The 23,945-nt window shown below is 37.7% G+C and overlaps 1 protein-coding gene across 2 annotated transcripts in view; it reads right to left on the bottom strand.

Moving 5' to 3' along the window:
• Positions 1-23,175, bottom strand: part of FKBP13 (FK506-binding protein 13) — a 28,455-nt gene extending 5,280 nt beyond the window's left edge. Inside the window, exons 1-4 of one of the 2 annotated variants that reach the window (XM_090010172.1) lie at positions 22,796-23,175; positions 21,499-21,591; positions 831-891; positions 673-741 (exon numbers count right to left, since the gene is read on the bottom strand). In XM_090010172.1, the coding sequence (XP_089866298.1) occupies positions 673-741; positions 831-891; positions 21,499-21,591; positions 22,796-23,170 (598 nt within the window). In that variant the 5' untranslated portion in view covers positions 23,171-23,175. The remainder of the gene's footprint in view (positions 1-672; positions 742-830; positions 892-21,498; positions 21,592-22,795) is intronic. The other variant, XM_090010174.1, reaches the window with a different exon arrangement.
• Between the last annotated feature and the right edge of the window lie 770 nt (positions 23,176-23,945).

Genomic DNA, 23,945 nt, shown 5'->3' with positions numbered 1-23,945 from the left:
CTTGTGTTTTATCAATAAAATAATATTTTTTATACTATGAGCCTTCTTTGTGTGTGGCCTTTGTGGGTTTTGTGAGTGTGTTCTTTGTGGCCACTTTTGTGCTTGTCCATTTTGATTCTTTGTAGACATTTTGTTTGTGATTGAAGGCTCTTGGTTCATTACAAATACCATATCTAATTCATGTGAATGGAACCTAGATTAGAATGCTTAAAAAATTAGCATAATCACCGTGCCAATAAACTGCCTCATATTACTTTTGAAGGCAATGTTACTGGCAGATGTTTCTTGTGGAGAGATTACAAAAGGATTATTTTTCATCTATCACATTTTAGAAGTCATAATTTTAGAGATGATATATAGTATGATACAAGTTTAACCTGCACCTTTCGGGATCCTGGCAATTGTATCAACTTCAACTGGGCAAACATCAATTATTCACTTATTTTATGACATAACAAGTGTTAAAAGACATGACTCGTGATTAAGGAAGATTAAACAATTTTGATGCCTTTGTTTCTTCACTCTTCGTAAATAATTCAATCTTACCACATTTTTTTGTATCTATTCTAAAGAAGGCTTCATTCTTTGTAAAACAATTCAGTCTTAGCATATTTTTGATGTATTCATTCTGCAGATGATAAATAATCTAAAGAAAGAATTAATAATGCATACCTCCTCTGCACCCAGCACCTCTCGATCCATATCCAAGTTGTGGAGGAATCTTCAATGTTCTTTTTCCACCTGAAAAACATGAACTCATAGCCCCTAAAGTAACTCATTTGGTGAAAAAAGACAAAAAGGAAGGCAAGCATCTTAGGATAGCACCATACCAACTAGCATTGGTGGCATCCCGTCCCCACCTAAAATACCAGCATCCCAGCCCTTAATGACCTGCACAGAGGCAGAGATCTGAATTTACATAATGCATAGACCAAAATTATTGATTATCTTTAATGATACAGATAATAAATTCATAATGAAAATAAAAGTACAAACCTTTCTAGAGGAATATGCTTCCCAAATATCTGAAAAGGTTACTTTATCAAGATGACAGCAAGTAGTCATGTTCTCATATTATGTAGGTATCACATAAACACTGTCCCATTTATTTTATGAACTATACTTTTTGTAAGAAAAGAGTAGTTCAAACTCATTTTCTAGTTCTCACCCTAAACATGTAAGAAGAGAAATACCAAAAAATAATTAAGATTCATAAGGTTGACCATGGTCTCTGTCTTAGGCCTGACCAAGGTCAGCCTTAGCCAAAGATCCACAGCCTACGGGCAGATAAGGCATCCAAGAGTTTATCAAAGCCTAGATTGACTGATTAATTGCTACTCATAAACTATAAAAAGTAACCATGTAAATTATGCCAACCCTCATCCCATATAAAATCAAGGTATTACCAAACACGAGCATAGCCTGATTAACTGATCACTTTTCATAAACTATACAGCATAATCACCAAACTCTCTACCACCTAATCCTGGAACCAGATATCTTGTACTTCCTAAACCATCTGCAAGTGGAAGTCTTCATCCAATTCCATGTTTATGGTGGTCTAAAAGAATGTGTCATTTTCTATGGCACCCACACCTTAATGATGTGTTATTCTAAAAAAATTCTTATGAAGTGGCCGTCTTGGTTTCTTAGATAGCTATAACACTTACTATTAGCTAAGGTCCACCTATTAGGGTTGGTTAGTATGCTTATTCTCTTTATGCAAATTACAAGGAAATTTTGGCTTCAAGTTGTTCATAGAAAGGTTTTCTTACATTAACAGTATGCACTCCTATGTTCTACTTGAGATATCACGTATTAAGCAGGAAGTCTCTCAACTAATTGGGATGTCTACTTTTTCTTGCTGTCAATGTCTGGAAGTAGTGCACTATAAGCTAAAGCAGCTGCATTTTGTTGAAATAGCATAACTAAATAAATAAGAAAGGTCAGATTTAACAACTATGATATTATGAAAAGACTCCACATATAGATTTCTGCTTTAATAGTTCCAACTAAAGGTAAGTCCTCACAAGTTATTGATTCCCTTATGTGATATTGTTCAGATCTTGATAATACATATCATTCAGCATTGAAATAATGTTCGGCAAAAGCCGACAGTTTCTGTTATATGCTTATATTTCTTGATAAATCCGATGCAATTTTTTATCCAAGTTAACCCAAGTCCTAGATTGCAAAACCAAGCCAAGACATCTATGAGCATACCATAAATCTCATGGTCTGATTTCTCTTGCTCATTTTGTATTGGTTTGCCCTCACCTTAACACTGATTTCTTGATATGGAAATTGTTAAAAGCAATATTCATAAATCTGGGGTGGTCATACTTAATTTAGCACAATTACGTATGCCTACTTGTAATCACATTTTACTAATCACCTATTTAAATAGGTGATTAGGGTTAATGAAGGAACAAGCTCTCTCTCTCTCTCTCTCTCTCTCTCTCTCTCTCTCTCTCTCTCTCTCTCTCTCTCTCTCTCTCTCTCTCTCTCTCTCTCTCTCTCTCTCTCTCTCTCTCTCTCTCTCAGATCGATCAAAGGGCTGATAGTTGTAACATGGTATCAAAGCGGGTCTCCCTTCTGGGATGACGCTGCTGATGATGATCGTGATGAAAAGGCTGCTGTTGATCATGATGAAGAGGCCGCTGCTGATCGTGAAGTGTGAAGAAGTATTCGACACCGTGGATCGTGATCTGCTTGTGGTCGTGTCTGATCATCGTGACGCATAAGGAGAAACACGTTGATCTGAAGACAGCGAGTGGATCTAAAAATAAATAGGTCACGGTTCAGATCTGATAGGTGTCGTCTTGGGTTAAAAAGTTTAATGGAGGCTATTAAACTCTGTTGCAGTCAGCGATCAGACCTGAAATAGTGATCTGGAAAAAAACAGATCATTGTCGTATGTATGCGATCAGATCGTTATCATGGAGATTAAATGGTAGGTGGTTCAGTCTTGAAGTTGGGAGTCGTTGCTTAAAAAAAATTTCCAGTCTTGAAGTCGATAGTCTTTGCTTAAAAAAAAAATTATACATTATGTGGTTGTGGTGATGATTTGATCGCTATTCAGATCTGGAAGCAAATTCCGTAGGAGACCCTTGTTGCGCATAAATAGCTGGGGTGTTAAATTTTTTTTTGTTGTGTTTAGTTGGTATCCTTGGTGAGCAAATAATTTTTTTTATGGCTGAGTCGTGCTCAAGATAACGACCAAAAAGCAGATGTCATTGGTGAATATAAGGCCTTTGCGAATCCATTTTCATATGGATCTTCAGTTAAGCTAGATGATATTAATTATACAAGGTGGTCTTGCACCTTCATGATGTTCGTTTCTGGTCATCGGAAAAAACACGTCCTGTTGGAATTAAAGCCCACTGAAAGAACAGAAAAATATGTCACCTGGGACGAAGACAATGACATTGTGATGTCATGAATAATGAACAGTGTACAGCCTCATATAACTGATGGTCTGATTTATTATACCTTAGTTAAACAAATGTGGGACAATCTCCGTGATACATATTCTCATGAAACCAATGTGAGTCGTATTCTACAAGTTGAGCAGGAGATTTACAAGTTGCAGCAAGGAGAACAGACTTTGGCCCAATACTATGCCTCTGTTAAATCTGCTTTTGAGAGGCTAAATGCACACAGACCCTTATGCTGCACCAAACAGAAGACCCATCAGGAGCAAACTATGGTTGCCCGGTTCCTTAAAGGGCTATCATCTGATTTTTCAGTTGCCAAAGTTCAAATGCTAACAAGTTCTGATGTTCCTACTCTTGCAGAAGCCTATAATTGTTTGAGTAGGCTTGCCATCACTCTTCCTCAAACCCAATCTAAATCACAGGCATCAGCCCTAGCAATCACCTCAGGTCATGGAAGAGGTACTCTCTTGAATTTTCGAGGAAGAGGTCGCGGTCGCAGTATAGGAGGAAGATGAAGGCTTCAATGTACATATTATGGTAAACTTGGACATCTTGAAGATAAGTGCTGGGATAAGACTGGTCGACCTCCTATCCCATCACCTAAATCGAATGCATCCCAAGCTCAAGTTGTTAAACTCGAGGCAAAGACTCTAACTACCTCCTCCAGTGATTCAGTTATCCCCAGTCGTGCAGAGTACGATGAATTTTTGTCTCATCGGCTCCCTAGTTCGAGTGATTCTATGCCCGTTGATGATGTTTCATGTTCTACAGGTGATAGCCTGAGTTATCAAGGTAGTAGATGGATTATTGACTCAGGTGCATCTAGACACATATGTGGGACTCCCCATAATTTTTCAAAGTTAAATCCTATTGCTGAACCTCATAATGTTATACTTGCTGATGGGAGGTCTTCTCCTGTTGTAGGTCAAGGAAACATTTCCATATCCCCCACACTTCAATTGACCAATGTCCTTCATGCTCCTTCATTTCCTCGGAATTTACTGTCTGTTAGTCGTATTGCTAAGGAGCATAACTGTAGGGTGATATTTGATCCTGTGTGTTGTATTTTTCAGGACTTGTTGACGGGGAAGTGGATTGGTGGAGGCCATGAGGAGGGTGGTGTCTATTATCTACATCAGCCAGTTGGATCCATGAATTCTGTGTTCGATCCATCTTCCAGTACCTATCAATGGCATCTCCGTCTTGGTCATGTTCCTTTGCCAAAGCTTCGTAGAATTATTCCTCAGATTTCTCTATCTGACTCATTCCAATGTGACGCCTGTCAATTGAGCAAACTGTTAAATTATGTACATTAATCATATAATGTAATATATATATTTTATATATATATGGTAATACATATACATATATTAATATATATGTATATGTATCTACTCAAATATATATATAAAATATATATTTCTATTTATTTTGTCATAAGGGTAGTTTAGTCTTTTTCCTATTTTTGCGCACATTCACTTTTCGGATGTGACTGTAATTATTTTTCTTTTATTTTTATTTTTCTTTTTTGTTCTTTTTATTTCTTTTTTGATGTGTACCTAAAAGGTACCTTGGGGGCCCACCAACATAGTCGTTGGGCCCTCTCCAACGGTCACATTTGTGACCGTTGGAGGGGCTCCAACGACTATGGGTGGAGCCCCTCCAAGGCCCCCTTTAGTGATGTTATAAATAGGGGTTCTCCCCTTTGTATTTCTCTATGGCTTGGAGTCAAAGCCCAAGTTCTCAATAAATTGATTCCATTATTTTATGCCTTTGTGCATTTGTGAGTTATTTGTGGGTTGTGCTTTTTGTGTACAAGTGTTCTAAAGTGTTCTTATTGTGCTTTCGTGGTGGGTTCAATATCAAGAATATTAAGGTCTTGATATTAGTATCTTGTTGGAGATACTTTTACATGGTATCAGAGCCTCGTTGGAAGAAAGAAGATCGTGTATCTTGCCTCTTGTGAAGCACCTCGAAAATCGTGCCCTCAAGCTAGTGAAGTTTTTGAGTAAAGCATTTGCTCCGGGCAATATTTTAGAAGCAACTTTTGTCAAGAAAAGGTTGAAAATCCGTTAAGGTACGCTTTATTTTTCATCTTCTCTTCTCCATAATGGGTGAAAAAGACTCCCACTTCTCCCTTGGTTTTAAACTTAGTGGTTCAAACTACCATGTTTGGGCCGGCAACATGGAAGCCCACATCAAAGGGAAAGGTCTTTGGGGTTATGTTCAAGGATCCATATCGGAACCCGAACCCAAGCTTTCTATTATAGAGAAAGGGGAAATCAAAATTCTTGAAGGAGAAGATAGACAAAAGGCCTTAGAAGAATATTCCAAAAGGCATGATGAGTGGGAAATGAAGAACTTCAAAATATTGTCTTGGATTTTTTCGTCCGTTGAAACCAAGATCAATGCCAACATCATCAAATTTAAAAGGGCCTCTGAAGCTTGGTTATACCTTGAAAAAATGTATACATCAAGAGACTTGTCTCACAAATACTACCTCCAAAAGAAAGCCTTGACTCTTCAACAAAATGATTTATCTATTCGGGAATATTTTGCCGAATTATCATCTATTTGGGACGAGCTTGCCATGCTCGAACCAAAATGGAGTGGAGAAGCTATTGAGTTAAGGCACAAACAACTTGAGGAAGATCGTTTCTTCAACTTCTTAAATGGTCTTAGACCCGAATTTGAGCAAATTCGGTCCTCCCTTCTATCGGCTTTTACCTTCCCATCTATTGAAGATGTCATCACCAAGCTAAGTGGTGAGGAAACACGTATGGGGATTAGTAAAAATAACCCAAGCATTCTTGCTACACCTTCTCAAAATGACTATGAAGTGGTCAATGCCGTGTCAAGACCCGGTAATAATTTGAAGACCTACAAACCGCCCCATTTCAAAAATCAAGGGCAAAATGATCGATATGGCAAGAGAGATTATAGCAAATTAACTTGCCATTTTTGTAAAGAACCGGGACATATCAAACCCAATTGTCCTAAATGGAAGAAATTCCTCGCCGCGGCGTTAGCATCCCAATCGGAGGAACGGCCTTCAACATCGAATGAACCTCTTTCGCTTCATCAAATTATGGATGCTCTTCAACCTCTTCTCAAAGGAGGCACTTCTGGAGCCGCCATGTCATCTTCTTCCTCTCTTGGTAAGACATCTTGGCTACTTGATTCTGGTGCTTCGTTTCATATGACTCCAAGTCATTGTTTTCTCTCTAATTATTTTGAAAATCGCCTTCCATCTTTTGTCTCAACTGCGGATGGAACCCCTCTTGAAATTAAAGGAATGGGTAATTTTGAAAAACAAGATTTTTTTATCCCAAAAATTCGTCTTATTCCAAAACTAAACTTAAATTTACTTTCCGTTTCTCAACTCTCGGACTATGGTTGCGATATAAAGTTCTCTTCTAATAAATGTTGGATACAGGATCGCCAGTCCGGGAAATTGATTGGGGAAGGCTCTAGGAGAGGAGACCTCTACTATGTTGATTTTCTTAAAATTCCCAAGAATCAATTTTGTAATGTTGCTCAAAACAAAGATATTCATGTATGGCATAAGAGATTGGGTCATCCCAACATTGTTAAAATCTCTTATTTGCCTTTTGTTAAGCATCTTTGTAATGAAAATTTTGTTTGTAATGAATGTATTCTTGGAAAAATGAGAAGTCTTCCTTTTCCTCAAAGATCCATGTTTACAACAAAACCTTTTGAAATCGTTCACTCCGATGTATGGGGTCCCGCTCCGGTGATATCCAAGGGAGGTTTTTCGTACTATGTTATCTTTGTGGATGATTTCACTAGGTTTACTTGGATATATTTTCTTAAACATAAATATGAAGTTTTTTCAACTTTCAAAACATTTCATATGATGGTTTTAAATCAATTCAATGAAAATTTGAAAATTTTTAGAACTGATTCGGGTGGCGAATACCTTTCCAATGAATTTAAAAGCTATCTTGAAAACTATGGAATTCTTCATCAAAAATCTTGTCCCAAAACCCCCCAACAAAATGGGTTGGCTGAACGGAAACATAGGCATATTATTGAAACCACACGAACTTTGCTCATTTCTCAAAATATACCGAAAAAACTCTGGGCGGAGGCCGCTCTTACCTCGGTTTATCTCATAAATAGACTTCCATCTAAAAACTTGCACAAGATTTCCCCGTTTGAAAAATTATATGAAAAAGAACCTGATTATAGCAGGTTAAGGGTTTTTGGATGTAAATGTTTTGTCCTTACTGATAAAAATGACAAACTCTCCCCTAAGGACATTCCTTGTGCCTTTCTTGGTTACTCTGAAACTCATAAAGGTTTTCGCTGTTATGATGTTAAGAGTGATAAACTTTATGTTTTCAGAAATGTAAGCTTCTTGGAAAATGTTAGTGGTTTCGAAAAACTTGAAACTAATGATGAGAATATAGATTATTCTTTTCTGTTTGATTTATTAACTGAAGATGATGATACGAGCGATGATGAAACAAATCTAAATGTTGAAACTCATACTGATCAACCCATTAATGAAGAACCACATAGGGATCCTATAACCTACTCTCATAGAGATAGGAGTACTTTTAGAAGTGCCCTCGAAAGATATGATAGTGAGTCTACCCCTTCAAGTGAAGGAGATCTTCGTAGGACCGAAAGATCAAGAAAACCTCCTTCTAGGTTCATCTCATATGAGTCTTTTTCACCAAAATATAGAGCCTGTCTAAGCGCCATTCACTCGTACATAGAACCTAGGGATTTTGAGGAAGCACGTAAATACCCAGAATGGATAGTTGCTATGAACAATGAACTTGAAGCCCTAAAGAAAGCAAAAACCTGGGAGTTTCAAGACCTTCCTAAAGATAAGAAAGCAATAGGGTGTAGATGGGTGTTTAAAGTCAAAACTAAGTGTGATGGGTCTCTTGAGAGATATAAGGCCCGCTTAGTTGCAAAAGGGTATGGTCAAAAATATGGGATTGATTATGAGGAGACTTTTGCCCCCGTTGCTCGGATGGTCATCGTCCGATGTCTTATAACTATTGCTTCAATAAACAAATGGAACATCTATCAGATGGATGTTAAGAATGCGTTCTTAAACGGAGATCTAAACGAAGAAGTATATATGGATGCTCCTCCTGGAATAGAGTATCCTAAAGGGAAAGTGCTTCGTCTTCGGAAAGCACTGTATGGTTTAAAACAAGCTCCCAAAGCTTGGTATGATAGGTTTAACTCTGTGATGTTAGATAATGGTTTTTCATCATGCTTTACTGACACTGCTTTGTTTGTTAGAAAGTCTAATGCAGGGATTGTTATTCTGTTGCTATATGTGGATGACATGCTTATTACTGGGAGTGATTCTAAAGGGATTAAAAGCATAAAGTCCATATTAAAGGATAAGTTTGAAATGTCTGATTTGGGTTTCTTAACTTATTTTCTGGGTATTGAGGTTGCATACTCTCATAGAGGGTATTTTTTGTCTCAAACTAAGCTTGCATCTGAGATTATTGACAGGTCAGGTATTACAGATGATAAAGTCTGTGAAACTCCTGCTATAGTAAGAGCAAAAATGAAGATTGATGATGGTGTTCCTCTCTCCGATCCTACTCCCTTCAGGCAACTAGTAGGCTCGTTGATGTATCTAAGTATCACCAAACCAGATATCTCACATGCGGTGCATACGGCAAGCCAATTTCAGCATGCACCAACTTTTGTTCACATGGGTGCTATCTTGCGTGTCGTGAGATACCTAAAGCACACTATTAATAAGGGAGTTTTTTTGTCTTCCTGTTCTGAGTTAAAATTAATTGCTTATACTGACTCTGATTGGGGAGGTGACCCAAATAACCGTCACTCCACCACTGGTTTTTGTATTTTCTTAGGAGACTCACTGATCTCATGGAGATGCAAGAAGCAGCAAAAGGTATCTCTATCATCAACTGAAGCTGAATATCGTGCCATGGCAACTACTACCATGGAAATTGTTTGGATTCATCAGTTGCTGGAAGATATGGGAATCAAAATTGAAGGGCCTACCAAGCTTTGCTGTGACAACAAAAGTGCGATTTATATTGCTAAAAATCACACTTTTCATGAGCGGACTAAACATATCGAGATGGACTGTCACTATGTTCGGGAGGCGTATCTCCAAGGAATCATTGACCTTCCATATGTCACGTCCGAGTATCAGTTGGCAGACTTCTTCACTAAAGCCTTGTGTGCTCCGCGCTTCAACTTCCTTCTTAGCAAACTCTCGGTCATCCTGCCCTAAGTTTGAGGGGGGTGTTAAATTATGTACATTAATCATATAATGTAATATATATATTTTATATATATGGTAATACATATACATATATTAATATATATGTATATGTATCTACTCAAATATATATATATAAAATATATATTTCTATTTATTTTGTCATAAGGGTAGTTTAGTCTTTTTCCTATTTTTGCGCACATTCACTTTTCGGATGTGACTGTAATTATTTTTCTTTTATTTTTATTTTTCTTTTTCTTTTTTGTTCTTTTTATTTCTTTTTTGATGTGTACCTAAAAGGTACCTTGGGGGGGCCACCAACATAGTCGTTGGGCCCTCTCTAACGGTCACATTTGTGACCGTTGGAGGGGCTCCAACGACTATGGGTGGAGCCCCTCCAAGGCCCCCTTTAGTGATGTTATAAATAGGGGTTCTCCCCTTTGTATTTCTCTATGGCTTGGAGTCAAAGCCCAAGTTCTCAATAAATTGATTCCATTATTTTATGCCTTTGTGCATTTGTGGGTTGTGCTTTTTGTGCACAAGTGTTCTAAAGTGTTCTTATTGTGCTTTCGTGGTGGGTTCAATATCAAGAATATTAAGGTCATGATATTAGTATCTTGTTGGAGATACTTTTACACAAACATCATAGAAGTTCCTTTCCTTCTAGTCAGAGTCCATCGAGTCAAGGAATGTTTGAGATTTTGCATGTTGATGTATGGGAACCTAGTAGAGTTCCTAGTAGATCTCAGTGTCGTTATTACTTAATTATTGTTGATGGTTTTTCTAGATTGTCATGGGTTTTCTTAATAAAAGAAAGGTCGGAGGTTGCCTCCATTCTTATGTCTTTTGTCATTAAAATAAAGACTCAGTTTCATTCTCTTGTCAAGATTATCCGCACTGATAATGCCCTCGAGTTCAAGTCTAATGAATTGTTACAATTTTATCGAAATCGTGGCATCCGTCCTCAAACCACTTGTGCCCATACATCTCAGCAAAATGGAGTTTCTGAGAGAAAACATAGGCATCTTCTAGATGTAGCTCGCACTCTTATGTTGCAATCAAATATGCCACCTTCATACTAGGAGGATGACATTCTCACTGCTTGTTATCCCATTAATCGTATGTCGTCTTCATCATTGGAAAAACAAATCCCTTTTCAAATTCTCTATCCTAATGCTCCACTTTTCTCGCTTTCTCCCAAAGTATTTGGATGTGTTTCCTTTGTTCATAAACTTGGACCTAACCGTGATAAATTATCTGCTCAAGCCATCAAGTGTGTCTTCATTAGATATCCAAAAAATCAAAAAGGGTACCGGTGTTATGATCCCATCTCTCGTCGAGAGTATGTTAGTGTAGATGTATCTTTCTTTAAATCTGTTCCTTACTTTTCTACCACTGCATCTAGACTACATGTTGAACACAGTGATGTTCTGCCTCTTCCCATTCCTCCTTTTCCCTTGGAGTTTTTTTCACAGACTATTTCTCATTCTCAGTCTCCCACAGTTGCTCGGTATCATGATCCTCCTCTGGTGTACACTCGCAGATCACCGCCTGAATCAGAACCTACATCACCGCCTTCTTCAGAAGTAAGTTCTCCTAAAAACATTGAGATGTCTAATGTTGATGATGACAGACCTATCGCTCTCAGGAAAGGTCAAAGACAATGCATATTACATCCTATTTCCAAGTTTGTTACTGAGGCACAAATTGGGGTTCACATAAAGAATTTTATCTCCGCTTTATCTGCCACATTTGTTCCACTTAATCATCATCAGGCGTTGTTAGATCCTACGTGGAAGCAAGCGATGCAGGTTGAGATGAATGCCCTGCTCTCATGCGACAGATGGGATTTGGTTGTTCCACCCACTGATGCAGATATCGTTGGATGTAAGTGGGTCTACACCATTAAGTATAACTCGGATGACTCAATTGAAAGGTACAAGGCCCGGTTGGAGGCTAAAGGGTATACTCAAATATATAGAGTTGACTTCTTTGAGACTTTTTCTCCATTAGCCCGTCTTGGGACTATTCGTTTGGTCATATCTGTAGTTGTTCATTGTAGATGGAGTTTATGTCAGTTAGATGTAAAAAACGCCTTCTTGTATGTGGATATGTCTGAGACTGTGTACATGCAGCTGTTAAAATGTATCTCTCTTATGTAAATATTTACATATATATATAAAGAGAGATACATATACATATATACATGATGTATATATGTATATGTATCTATCTTTATATATATGTAAATATATATGTTTCCTTTTTTCTTGTAAAACCCGCAAGGGTATTTTAGTCATTTCCCTTCCTTTTGCGCATATTCATAATTATGAATATGTTGTAATATGTTTTGTATTTTTACTTTTTCTTCTTTTTCTTTTTTCTTTTCATTTTTTTTTCTTTTTTTTGTTGACTCAAAGTCAACTTGGAGGGGGCTCAACACTAGCTGTTGAGCCTCTCCAACGGTTAGAATTCTAACCGTTGGAGGGGCTCCAACAGCTAGTGGAGCCCCTCCAAGGCCCCTTTTCCTCTTATAAATAGGGGAGTTCCCCCTTTGTAAAACTCACTTCTTGGAGCTTTTGTTCTTCATTCTTCTCAATAAAATTCTTTATATTTTGTATGCCTTTGTGCATTTGAGTTTCTTTATTGTACCTTCGTGTACATTTGTTCTAAGTGTTCTTGTGCATTTGTGCACATTGGTGGTGTTGTGCTTATTGCACACTTTATCTCCTTTTTGAGATATTTTCACATGGTATCAGAGCTAGGCTTAAAGGAAAAGAAGATTGTGCTTCTTTCTCTCTTCGTTGGAGTACCTCGTAAAGCGTGCCATTAAGTTGTGGTGGTTGGAGTGAAGACCCGGTCCTTCATTCTATATTTTAGAAGCTTCCTACATCAAGAAGGGACTCATTTCGCATTGTGGTACGCATTTATTTCTCTTTGTATCCTCTCTAATGGGCGAAAAGGATTCACACTTCTCTCTTGGCTTCAAATTAAACGGAACGAATTATCATGTATGGGCCGGGAATATGGAGGCCCATATAAAAGGAAAGGGTCTTTGGGGATATGTTCAAGGAACTATTCCCGAACCCGAACCTAAAATTACTATCCTTGAGAGAGGGGAGATCAAGGTTCTTGAGGGAGAAGAAAGAGAAAAGGCTTTTGAAGATTACAATAAGAAGCATGAAGAGTGGGAAATGAAAAATTACAAAATACTCTCATGGTTCTTCTCTTCGGTTGAGACCAAAATTAATGCCAACATTCTAAAGTTCAAAAAGGCATATCAAGTATGGGAATATCTTGAAAGAATGTATACTTCAAGAGATTTGTCCCATAAATACTATCTCCAAAAGAAGGCTTTAACCCTTCAACAAGGAGAAATGTCCGTTAAAGAGTATTTCGCCGAGTTATCCACTATTTGGGATGAGCTTGCTCTCCAAGAACCTAAATGGAGTGGTGAGGCTATTGAATTGAGGGCCAAACAATTAGAAGAGGATCATTTCTTTAACTTTTTAAATGGGCTTAGACCTCAGTTTGAACAAACTAGATCCTCTCTCTTGTCTTCTTTCTCTTCTCCTCCATTGGAAGATGTGCTTACCAAATTAAGTGGAGAAGAAACTAGATTGAGAATGAATAAAACCAATCTAAGTGTGTTGGCCGTTCCCTCTAAAGATGAGGATGAGGGTGCTTATGCCGTCTCAAGACCGGGGAATAATGTTAAAACCTATAAACCCCCTCATTTTAACAAAAATCAAGGAGGAAGAGAAAATGGTGGGCATTATGGAAGAAGATATTATAGTAAGATCATATGCCATTTTTGCAAAGAACCGGGTCACATTAAACCGGTATGCCCTAAATAGAAGAAGATGGTGGCTATGTCTACTACTTTCCAATCAACCAAGGAGGAAGGTCCATCAACTTCCAACCATGCTACCTTGTCTCTCAATCAAATCATGGAAGCTCTTCAACCACTCCTCAAGGGATCCGTTTCTGGAGCCGCCATGACCACCTTCTCTCCTCCCGGAAAGACCCTTTGGCTCTTAGACTCGGGTGCATCCTTTCATATGACTCCAAATGTTTTTGCACTTTCTAAATACTCAAAAAATTTGTCACCCTCTTTTGTCTCCACCGCGGATGGGGCTTCTCTTGAAATAAAAGGAATTGGTGATTTTGAAAGACAAGGTTTTTTTATCCCTAAAGTTAGATTTATACCAAAACTAAATTTAAATTTGCTTTCCTTCTCTCAACTATCGGATCATGGGTGTGATATCAAATTCTCATCAAATAAATGTTGGATACAGGATCGCCGGTCCGGGAAGTTGATTGGGGAAGGCTCTAGGAAGGGAGATCTTTATCTCATGAAATTTCTTCAAATTCCAAAAACCTCTTTTTGTAATGTTGCCCAACATAAAGATATAAATGTTTGGCATAAACGCCTTGGGCATCCAAATATTGTCAAGCTTTCTTATTTACATTTTGCTAAAACTTTATGTAAAGACAATTTCAATTGTAATGATTGTATTCTTGGTAAAATGAGAAGCTTACCTTTTGGACAAAGAACTATGTTTTCAACTAAGCCTTTTGAAATTGTGCATTCGGATGTTTGGGGACTGGCACCCGTTGTGTCTAAGGGAGGTTTTTCGTATTATGTTATTTATGTGGATGATTTCTCAAGGTATAGTTGGATATACTTCCTCAAACATAAACATGAGGTTTTCTCTACTTTTGAGGTTTTTCACATGTTAATACAAAATCAATTCAATAGTAAATTACAAATTCTTAGAACCGATTTCGGGGGAGAATATCTCTCAAATGATTTCAAAAGTTATATTGAAAATAATGGGATTTTCATCAAAGGTCTTGTCCCAAAACTCCTCAACAAAATGGGTTGGCCGAACGAAAACATAGACACATAATTGAAACTACAAGAACTTTGCTCATTTCTCAAAAAATTCCAAAAAGATTTTGGGCCGAAGCGGCTCTTGCATCGGTTTATCTCATAAACCGACTTCCATCCAAAAACTTGAATAAAATATCTCCATATGAAATCTTGTATAAAAAAGAACCCGATTACAATAGGTTAAGAATTTTTTGTTGTAAATGTTTTGTTCTCACCGATAAGAATGATAAATTATCTCCCAAAGTTATTCCTTGTGCGTTTTTGGGATATTCGGAAACACAAAAAGGTTTTAGGTGTTATGATATTAAAAATGATAAACTATATGTTTCAAGAAATGTAACATTTTTAGAAAACATAAGTGGTTTTGAAGAACACAAAACTCATGAAGATAATGCCGATTACTCTTTTTTATTTGAACTATTATCTAGAAATGAAGATTTTTTTAGCGATGATGAATTGAATGAGAATGAGGATATAAGTGAAAGTACTCCTCAAACCATTCATGATGAAGAAGAAATGATAAATGAACCAATTACCTATACACATAGAGATAAAAGCACTTTTAGAAGTGCAATAGAGAAATATAGTGACCTTAGTGAATCTTCCAACCACTCTCGAAGAACTGAAAGATCTAGGAAAAATCCTTCTAGATTTATATCCTATGAGTCTTTTTCTCCAAAGCATAGGGCATGTCTTAGTGTCATTCACTCATATCAAGAACCTAGAAATTTTAAAGAAGCTAAGGAAATGATAGAGTGGAGGGATGCCATGGACAACGAACTTAGAGCCCTCAACAAAGCCAAAACGTGGTCTTCCAAAAGGAAAGAAAACAATAGGATGTAGATGGGTTTTTAAAGTCAAAACCAAGAGTGATGGCACTCTCGAAAGATATAAAACCCGTCTTGTCGCAAAAGGATATAGTCAAGAATACGGCATCGATTACGAAGAAACCTTTGCTCTTGTTGCATGAATGGTTACTGTAAGGTATTTGATCACCATTGCATCTATTAAAAAATAGAATATTTACCAAATGGATGTTAAAAATGCCTTTCTAAATGGGGACCTTAATGAAGAAGTCTACATGGATGCTCCTCCTGGTATGAACGTACCAAAGGGGAAAGTCCTTCGTTTGCAAAAAGCGCTTTATGGTTTAAAACAAGCCCCTAAGGCTTGGTATGATCGATTTAATGATGTGATGGTTCAAAATGGTTTTACCTCATGCTACACTGACACTGCTCTGTTCGTCAAAAAGTCTGATGCAGAAATTGTGATTTTACTGTTGTATGTTGATGATATGTTGATAACAGGTAGTGACATAAAGGGCATCAGAAACATTAAAACCACTTTAAAAGAAAGGTTTGAAATGTCAGACTTGGGGTATCTGACTTACTTTCTTGGTATCGAGGTAGCCTACTCTCATAGAGGCTATTTTTTGTCTCAAACTAAACTTGCTTGTGAGATTCTTGACAGATCAGGTATTACTGATGATAAAATCTGTGAGACCCCTGAAATTGTGGGATCAAAAATGAAGATCGATGATGGGAAACCTTTGGAGGATCCTACCCCCTACCGGCAACTTGTGGGATCTCTAATGTATCTTAGCATCACAAGCCCGGACATCTCTCATGCCGTGCATACTGCAAGTCAATTTCAGCATGCTCCTACATCCGTTCATATGAGTGTCGTTCTCCGAGTTGTCAGATACATAAAGGGAACTTTAAACAAGGGAGTTTTCCTTTCCTCATCTTCTGAGTTAAATTTAATTGCATATACTGACTCTGATTGGGGAGGTGATCCAAATAATCGTCACTCCACTACAGGCTTTTGCATTTTTTTAGGTGAATCCCTGATCTCATGGAGATGTAAGAAACAACAGAAGGTGTCTCTATCGTCCACCGAAGCAGAATATCGAGCCATGACTTCTACAACTATGGAGATTGTCTGGATTCATCAGTTGCTGCAAAACATGGGAATTCCAATTCAAGAACCCACAAAGTTGTGTTGTGATAATAAGAGTGCAATCTATATTGCTAAGAATCACACTTTTCATGAGCGGACAAAGCATATTGAGATGAACTGCCATTATGTCAGAGAAGCATATCTACAAAAAGTCATCGATCTTCCTTATGTGACTTCAGAATATCAGTTGGCTGATTTCTTCACCAAGGCGCTTTGCTCTCCAAGATTCAACTTTCTCCTTAGCAAACTTTCGGTCATTGTGCCCTAAGTTTGAGGGAGGGTGTTAAAATGTATCTCTCTTATGTAAATATTTACATATATATATAAAGAGAGATACATATACATATATACATGATGTATATATGTATATGTATCTATCTTTATATATATGTAAATATATATGTTTCCTTTTTTCTTGTAAAACCCACAAGGGTATTTTAGTCATTTCCCTTCCTTTTGCGCATATTCATAATTATGAATATGTTGTAATATGTTTTGTATTTTTACTTTTTCTTCTTTTTCTTTTTTCTTTTCATTTTTTATTTCTTTTTTTTGTTGACTCAAAGTCAACTTAGAGGGGGCTCAACACTAGCTGTTGAGCCTCTCCAACGGTTAGAATTCTAACCGTTGGAGGGGCTCCAACAGCTAGTGGAGCCCCTCCAAGGCTCCTTTTCCTCTTATAAATAGGGGAGTTCCCCCTTTGTAAAACTCACTTCTTGGAGCTTTTGTTCTCCATTCTTCTCAATAAAATTCTTTATATTTTGTATGCCTTTGTGCATTTGAGTTTCTTTATTGTACCTTCGTGTACATTTGTTCTAAGTGTTCTTGTGCATTTGTGCACATTGGTGGTGTTGTGCTTATCGCACACTTTATCTCCTTTTTGAGATATTTTCACAGCAGCAACCTCCCAGGTTTGAGGTTCAAGGAGAGTGTAGCAAGGTGTGCAAACTAAAGAAGGCCATATATGGTCTAAAACAAAGTCCCCGTGCATGGTTTCAGAAGTTATTTGAAATTATGTTTGCATTTGGCTTCAACAGGCCATCTTCAGATCACTCCTTGTTTATCAAGAAAACCTCTGCTGGTATTGTGGTTATGGTTGTATATGTAGGTGATATTATTCTTATAGGGAGCAGTGCAAATGACATCTCAGACACAAAAAATCATCTTCAGAAGCACTTTATCACAAAAGATCTCAGTTCTCTTAGATATTTCTTGGACATAGAGGTGGCCAGAAGCAGTGAGGGGTTAGTTCTATCACAGATAAAGTATATACTTGACCTACTGCAGGAAACAGGGATGTTAGGTGCCAAACCAGCCAATATACCAATGGATCCTAAACTGCATATGTATGATGAAAAAGCAGAACCAATTGACAGTAGAAGTTTTAGATCCATCGTTGGTAAACTTTTATATGTTACTGTAACAAGGCCAGATATCTCATTAGTCATAAGCAAGATAAGTCAATTCATGGACAAACCAACCCGAGTGCATTGGCAGACAACCATGATGATTCTCAGGTATTTGAAATCCTCTCCTGGAAAGGGATTGCTATATAAACAAAGCTCCAACCTTGATATAACTGCGTACTCAGATGCAGACTATGCAGGGGCCATCAATGATAAAAAGTCCACCACAGGGTTCTGCATGTTTGTAGGAGGAAACTTAATTACTTGGAGAAGTAAAAAACAATCTGTGGTAGCTCGTTCGAGTGCTGAATCAAAATATAGAGTTATGGCTCAAACAACTGCTGAACTGGTGTGGGTTAGGTCCATTCTAAAAGATCTACAAGTGATGATTCCATCCCCAATGTTGATAATGTGTGATAATAGAGCAGCCACCTATATAGCTAACAATCATGTTTTTCATAAGAGAACGAAACACATTGAAGTTGATTGCCACTATATACGTGACTTAGTGCAGGCGAGACATATTTCTACTAGTCATGTGACTTCTGAGGACCAAGTTGCAGACGTCTTCACCAAGCCTATCGCAAGTGCAGGTTTTTCAAGATGTTGCAACAAGCTGAGCATGATAGATATATATGCTCCAGCTTGAGGGGGGAGTGTTAAAAGCAATATTCATAAATCTGGGGTGGTCATACGTAATTTAGCACAATTATGTATGCCTACTTGTAATCACATTTTACTAATCACCTATTTAAATAGGTGATTAGGGTTAATGAAGGAACAATCTCTCTCTCTCTCTCTCTCTCTCTCTCTCTAAGATCAATCAAAGGGTTGATAGTATGTTATGATGTCATGTATTTGAAAGGAGCAACAAATTAGTTCAAGTTTATGCCAGGTTAGAAAAGAAGAGACATCAATATTTGCTTACAAAACATACACCTGGGATGTATATCCCAAATATAACATTTATAATGTTCTTTGACGAAAACCAATAATAATAGTATGTTCTTGACTTTGCCAACACCTTGCTATGGTGGTATATAATATGATTGTGTAAACCTAAGTCACACGAACTCGGCTAAAAGGTCGACGCACCCGCGTTGACACGCCCCGACATGGGTGCGGACACGATCAACAAAGTGTCAGACTCGGTAAACGAACCGGGGCCGAGTCCGTCTACATTTTGGACTCGGTCAACTTTGACCAAGTCTATTTTTGTCCATTTATTAAAATTAATTTGGACTCAGGTCGGGTCCGGATCCGACCCGGATCCAAGACGGTATCGGGGTCGGATCTTATTATTATTATATATATTTTTTTAAATATATATATATATAGTCGTGTCCCCGTGTCCAAAATTTTTTAAATTGCTCTACACCCATGTCGCACCCATACCCATACACGCACCCATGTGACATAGGTGTAAACCTTGTTTTTAGTTAATCAATTTTCAACCCTTCAATGGTGATCTTAGTTGTAAGTGCTGAAAGTAAAGCAGAAGCAAGAAATATTGGTCTTAGGATTCGAGGGGACACATGAAGTGGGAGAATCAAGATCAGGAAGCAGAAAGTGGCAAGACTCGTGGAAACTGGGACGAGAATTCTCTAAGAGTAAGATGCAATATGGGGATGGAAAACAATGAAGTTTATAGTGTATCCATAAATTGTGTACACAAGTCATTAAATTAATTCACATAAAAAGAATAACATAAGCAGCAAGAGTGCATGCAACTTTTCTCAATAACAATAAATGGACACCGAGATTGCCAAAGTGAAAAGTGCACATACTTTTGTAAGTAACGATGAATATACACTGAGCTTGCCAACTAGTTGAAATCATGCTTCTGTTCATGAGAAACATGATTCTAGATAGAATTCACATTTCATATGAACAAAAAATGAATTTTGTTGAAGCCTCCCAACTTAGGTAAGCATTTTGTTTCCTGTTTTCAGAACAAGCTTCTTATTCTGACCTAAGGCTTCTAATAACCTGGAATTAGTAATTGTGGCCAGAGAGTAATTTTTCATTGAAGGGACTTTCATGGCCACAACTTCATGCCTAGTCTGAGAAATTTAATTAAACAATCACTTCATTTGACTATCCTCACGTACAATGATTTAATCATATTCGTCTCCAGTCATGTAATGCTTTTGCTCTATACAGATGACACAAAAAAAGGACAATGACATAGATGGCACTAATTTTTGGCACAATACCATAAATGGTCACAAACTAGAAAATATGACAAACATGGCCAATTTACTTTTTTCTTGACAGTTTTGCCCTTTTTCACCTGAAAGTCAGGTGCCTTGGTCAAAAACATGGTGTCTGATTCTTTCGATCAAGGTGCCTCATTTTTCCAGGCGAGAACTTACATATAGAATGATTTTTCCAATCAAGGTGCCTGATTTTTTCAAGCGAGAACTTAGACCAAGGCACATAATTTTTCAGGCGACAAAAGGGCAAACCCTTCAAGAAAAATTAAATTGGTCATGTTTGTCATATTTTCTCGGTTGCGGTCAAAACACAGAACAGTGCCAAAAGTTAGTGCCATCTATGTCTTTATCAGACAAAAAATTGATGCAGCCACCAACACCATGAATTCAAAGTATTGTGGCTTTCTTAAATGATGAATATTGGCTTCTACATTATTTTCAAGGGTTAGAAGTCTGCGCATACACATTATGGAAGTGTTCTTATAGAATGCCACTAATGTTCTTGCCCACCATGTTCTTACATATATACTCACACAATAAACTATAAAGTTAATGAAAACTTTAATTTGTTAGTGGCAGGCGACTTCCTTTTTATCACTATATGAAGTTTGCTGGGTGTTTGACCATATCTTGACTTCATAAAATGCACCTTTTATCAGTGAGTAAGTGACATTTTCAGCATGACTTGGCCGCTATCATCAAGTTGTACATTATTTTGGAATACAACTGAAGGTGGCCTATCTTCTTGAACTATACTTGCAAGATTCATGCTTTTGACATGTGACAATTCCGATGTTTTATCCGAATCCCTCTACTGTGTTTTCTTTCATGTAGATTGTAATTACAAGGCAACAATAGACTGTGCAATAAGTGCAAAAGGTTAGCAACATTTCTGGCCCAAACTATTATTGATACTGTTTGAATTTAATGTTTTTCAGCTCTACTTCACTGCACTGCATAGTAAATTTGTGATAAAAAGAGCACCAGATGGGCAAATATTTTTTTTTCTCCCTCATGTATACCTCTTCTTTAGCCCATGTCTAGAGTTATTCACAATGTCACTCCATCTCAATTTTGAAGCTTCAATCCGAGCTCATGATGTTTTAGTTTGTACTTCTTGAATTTGATAGTGTTTATTTTATTACACTATTTTGTACTTTTTAAGGGATTCTTTTACTTCCATTGCATTTGTAATAAAGTTCTAAATGAATAGAATTTCAGTCACTATATGCCAAAAGATAAGTATTCTCGTTCTAATTGCACATAACATCACATTATCTGGCTATCAGAAAATATTTGAGTTGAAATAGTTGCTGGAAGAATTACTAACCTCACCAACACCCACGCGAAATACAAGAGGTTTTCCACGGTTGTAGCTACTATCAAATACCTTTCCATTCTCCAACTTCCCAATATAATGAGCCTAAATGTTGAAGAAATTTGAGATTTTATAGCAAATTAGTGTTGCTAAATTTTCATGAATTATAGACAGTTATGCTACACATAAGTTCCATCTATAACAAAATTATAAAGATTTAAGTCAAATAAATACCATGAGGAAGATAAGCTCATTGATGAATTGACCAAGTAGGCAAGCTGAAAGTGTGGAAACCCTCGTGGGTTCCAAAACCCCCAGTGAAAAACTCTATTTTTTACATCTGACCCTCCAGATGTGATGTACATGTGTGGCTTGGTAGAAACTGGCCCTTGGATCATGATTTTTCGATGTGTATGCTGGATTTTCTGAAGGTTGAAAATCAACAGCATACAATGTACCGAATCTTCAAGCCTCAAAAAAATATGATTCAAGGGTCGATTCCTGCTATTTTGACCACGTTGAACACATCCATGGGGTCAAATTTGGTCAAAAGGAGCTCTCTCTGTGAGTTTCAACTAGAGGGTTTGCAGCCCAAGAGGGTAGCCAGTGTTTTCCCGTTTATTGTAGATAATAGCTTATCACAAACCTCAAAACTCAGTAGCATCAATCTAGCAATGGTAATAAGATTAGTTAACCTTTTTCACAAGAAACATATGAAAGTGAAAAATAACCATAAGAAGGCTAGATAAAGGATGATATAAAGGGAAGGAAAAGGTGACTTTAATGAGTTATCTTTGGTGGGAGGGGAACCATATCCCACCACCCTCTCTCTCTCTCTCTCTCTCTCTCTCTCTCTCTCTCTCTCTCTCTCTCTCTCTCTCTCTCTCTCTCTCTCTCTCCGGATGTGATATACACGTTTTGTTCTATAGAAACCGGCCCTCGGATCATGTTTTCCTGACATGCATGTCGGATGTTTCTGAAAGTTGAAAAATCAACGGCCTACAATGTACCCAATTTTCAACCCTCAAAAAAATGTATTTTTTTGGTCGAAAAAATACAATCCAAGAGTCGATTCCTACTATTTTGACCATGCTGAACACATCCATGGGGTCAAATTAGGTAAAAAACGACCATCCTCTTCAACTAGGGGATTTGGAACCCACCAGGGTAAGCAGCCAAAATTTTGCCCGCTTATTGTAGATAATAAGTAAATTACAAACTCAAAACTCAGTAGCATGAATCTGGAGGAAATGAAAGGAACCATAAGGAGGCTATGTAAAAGGATGACTAAAGGGAATGAAAAGGTGACCTTAATGAGTTGGCCTTTGGTGGCAGGGGAACCATATCCCACCGCCTTATCACAATAGGAGAGCCCAGAAGGAGTCGTAGTTAAATCACATGGGGGTTCCTCAGCAGCAATGGCCGTTTTGTTTCCACCAAATGCATCGAAAACACAGACACCCATCATTACCATCATCGTTCCCAACCCAATTGCTTCCCTTCTGTTGAGCTCATCGTAGGAGTTGGTTGATGCACGAGAATGGGTGAGTTTTCTCTCACCCTCAACTGGTCGAGATGGGCGCATAGCGGTGGTGGTGGAGGTGTGAGCTTCCCTTTGGAGGTGTCTCCCATTTCTGCACAGAGGGGTGGCGCCCAGGCACATCCACAAGGTGGAGGCACTCATCTCGTTTGGTGCCGTTGATTTGGTTGGATAAAGTAAACCAACCAACTTTTAAACAGTCTTCCACGCTGAGGGTTGCCATCGAGCCCGGCCCGACCCATGTCTTGGCCCGACTCAGTCATGGGCTCGGCCCAGTTCATGGGCCAGGCCTGTCAGGCCAACGGCCCGGATTAGAGCCAGATTATCTAATCGGGCCTGCCCCGACATTATTCAGGTTGAGCCTGCAATTTGCAACCCGAGACTAACCCTATTGGGGCCGGGTATCCCAAAACCCGTTCCCAACCCTTGCTCCCCAATAAAACTAGAGCAGTAGGTCTTAGCTCGGCTGGGCTTGTTCGACTCATAAAATAGGCTCACCAAGCTGAGCCATGGACAGCCCTAACATCTGGCTAGGTGGGTGGATTTCGGCTATTTCTTGAGAAAAATGGGTTATTTTACTTGTATGTTTTTTTAACATATTTGTTTTTCTCATATTTAATTCTTAACTTTTTGTTTAACTTAATTAATTTATTTATTTTTGTGTCATGAGGATACAGACACGAACATGACACATATGTAAACTTGAAATGGATGCAAGACACGAGCACACAAAATTTCTAAAATATAGAACAAGAAAACATTAATTGTTTTTTATTTTTTCATTGATAACAAATACATTTTTATTTTTTAGGTATATATATACATTTATAATTCAAAATATTAACAAAAACATTAAATAGTATTAAAATAACATGGATTGTGCTTTTTTTAGAACATGTCATGTGGCACTATAATTAAG

The sequence above is a fragment of the Nuphar pumila genome, chromosome 6, assembly GCF_984573655.1.
Source record: "Nuphar pumila chromosome 6, dmNupPumi1.hap1.1, whole genome shotgun sequence".
Taxonomy (NCBI): domain Eukaryota; kingdom Viridiplantae; phylum Streptophyta; class Magnoliopsida; order Nymphaeales; family Nymphaeaceae; genus Nuphar; species Nuphar pumila.
The sequence above is the reverse complement of the archived record's forward strand: the minus strand, read 5'-3'. Positions and strand labels throughout refer to the sequence as shown.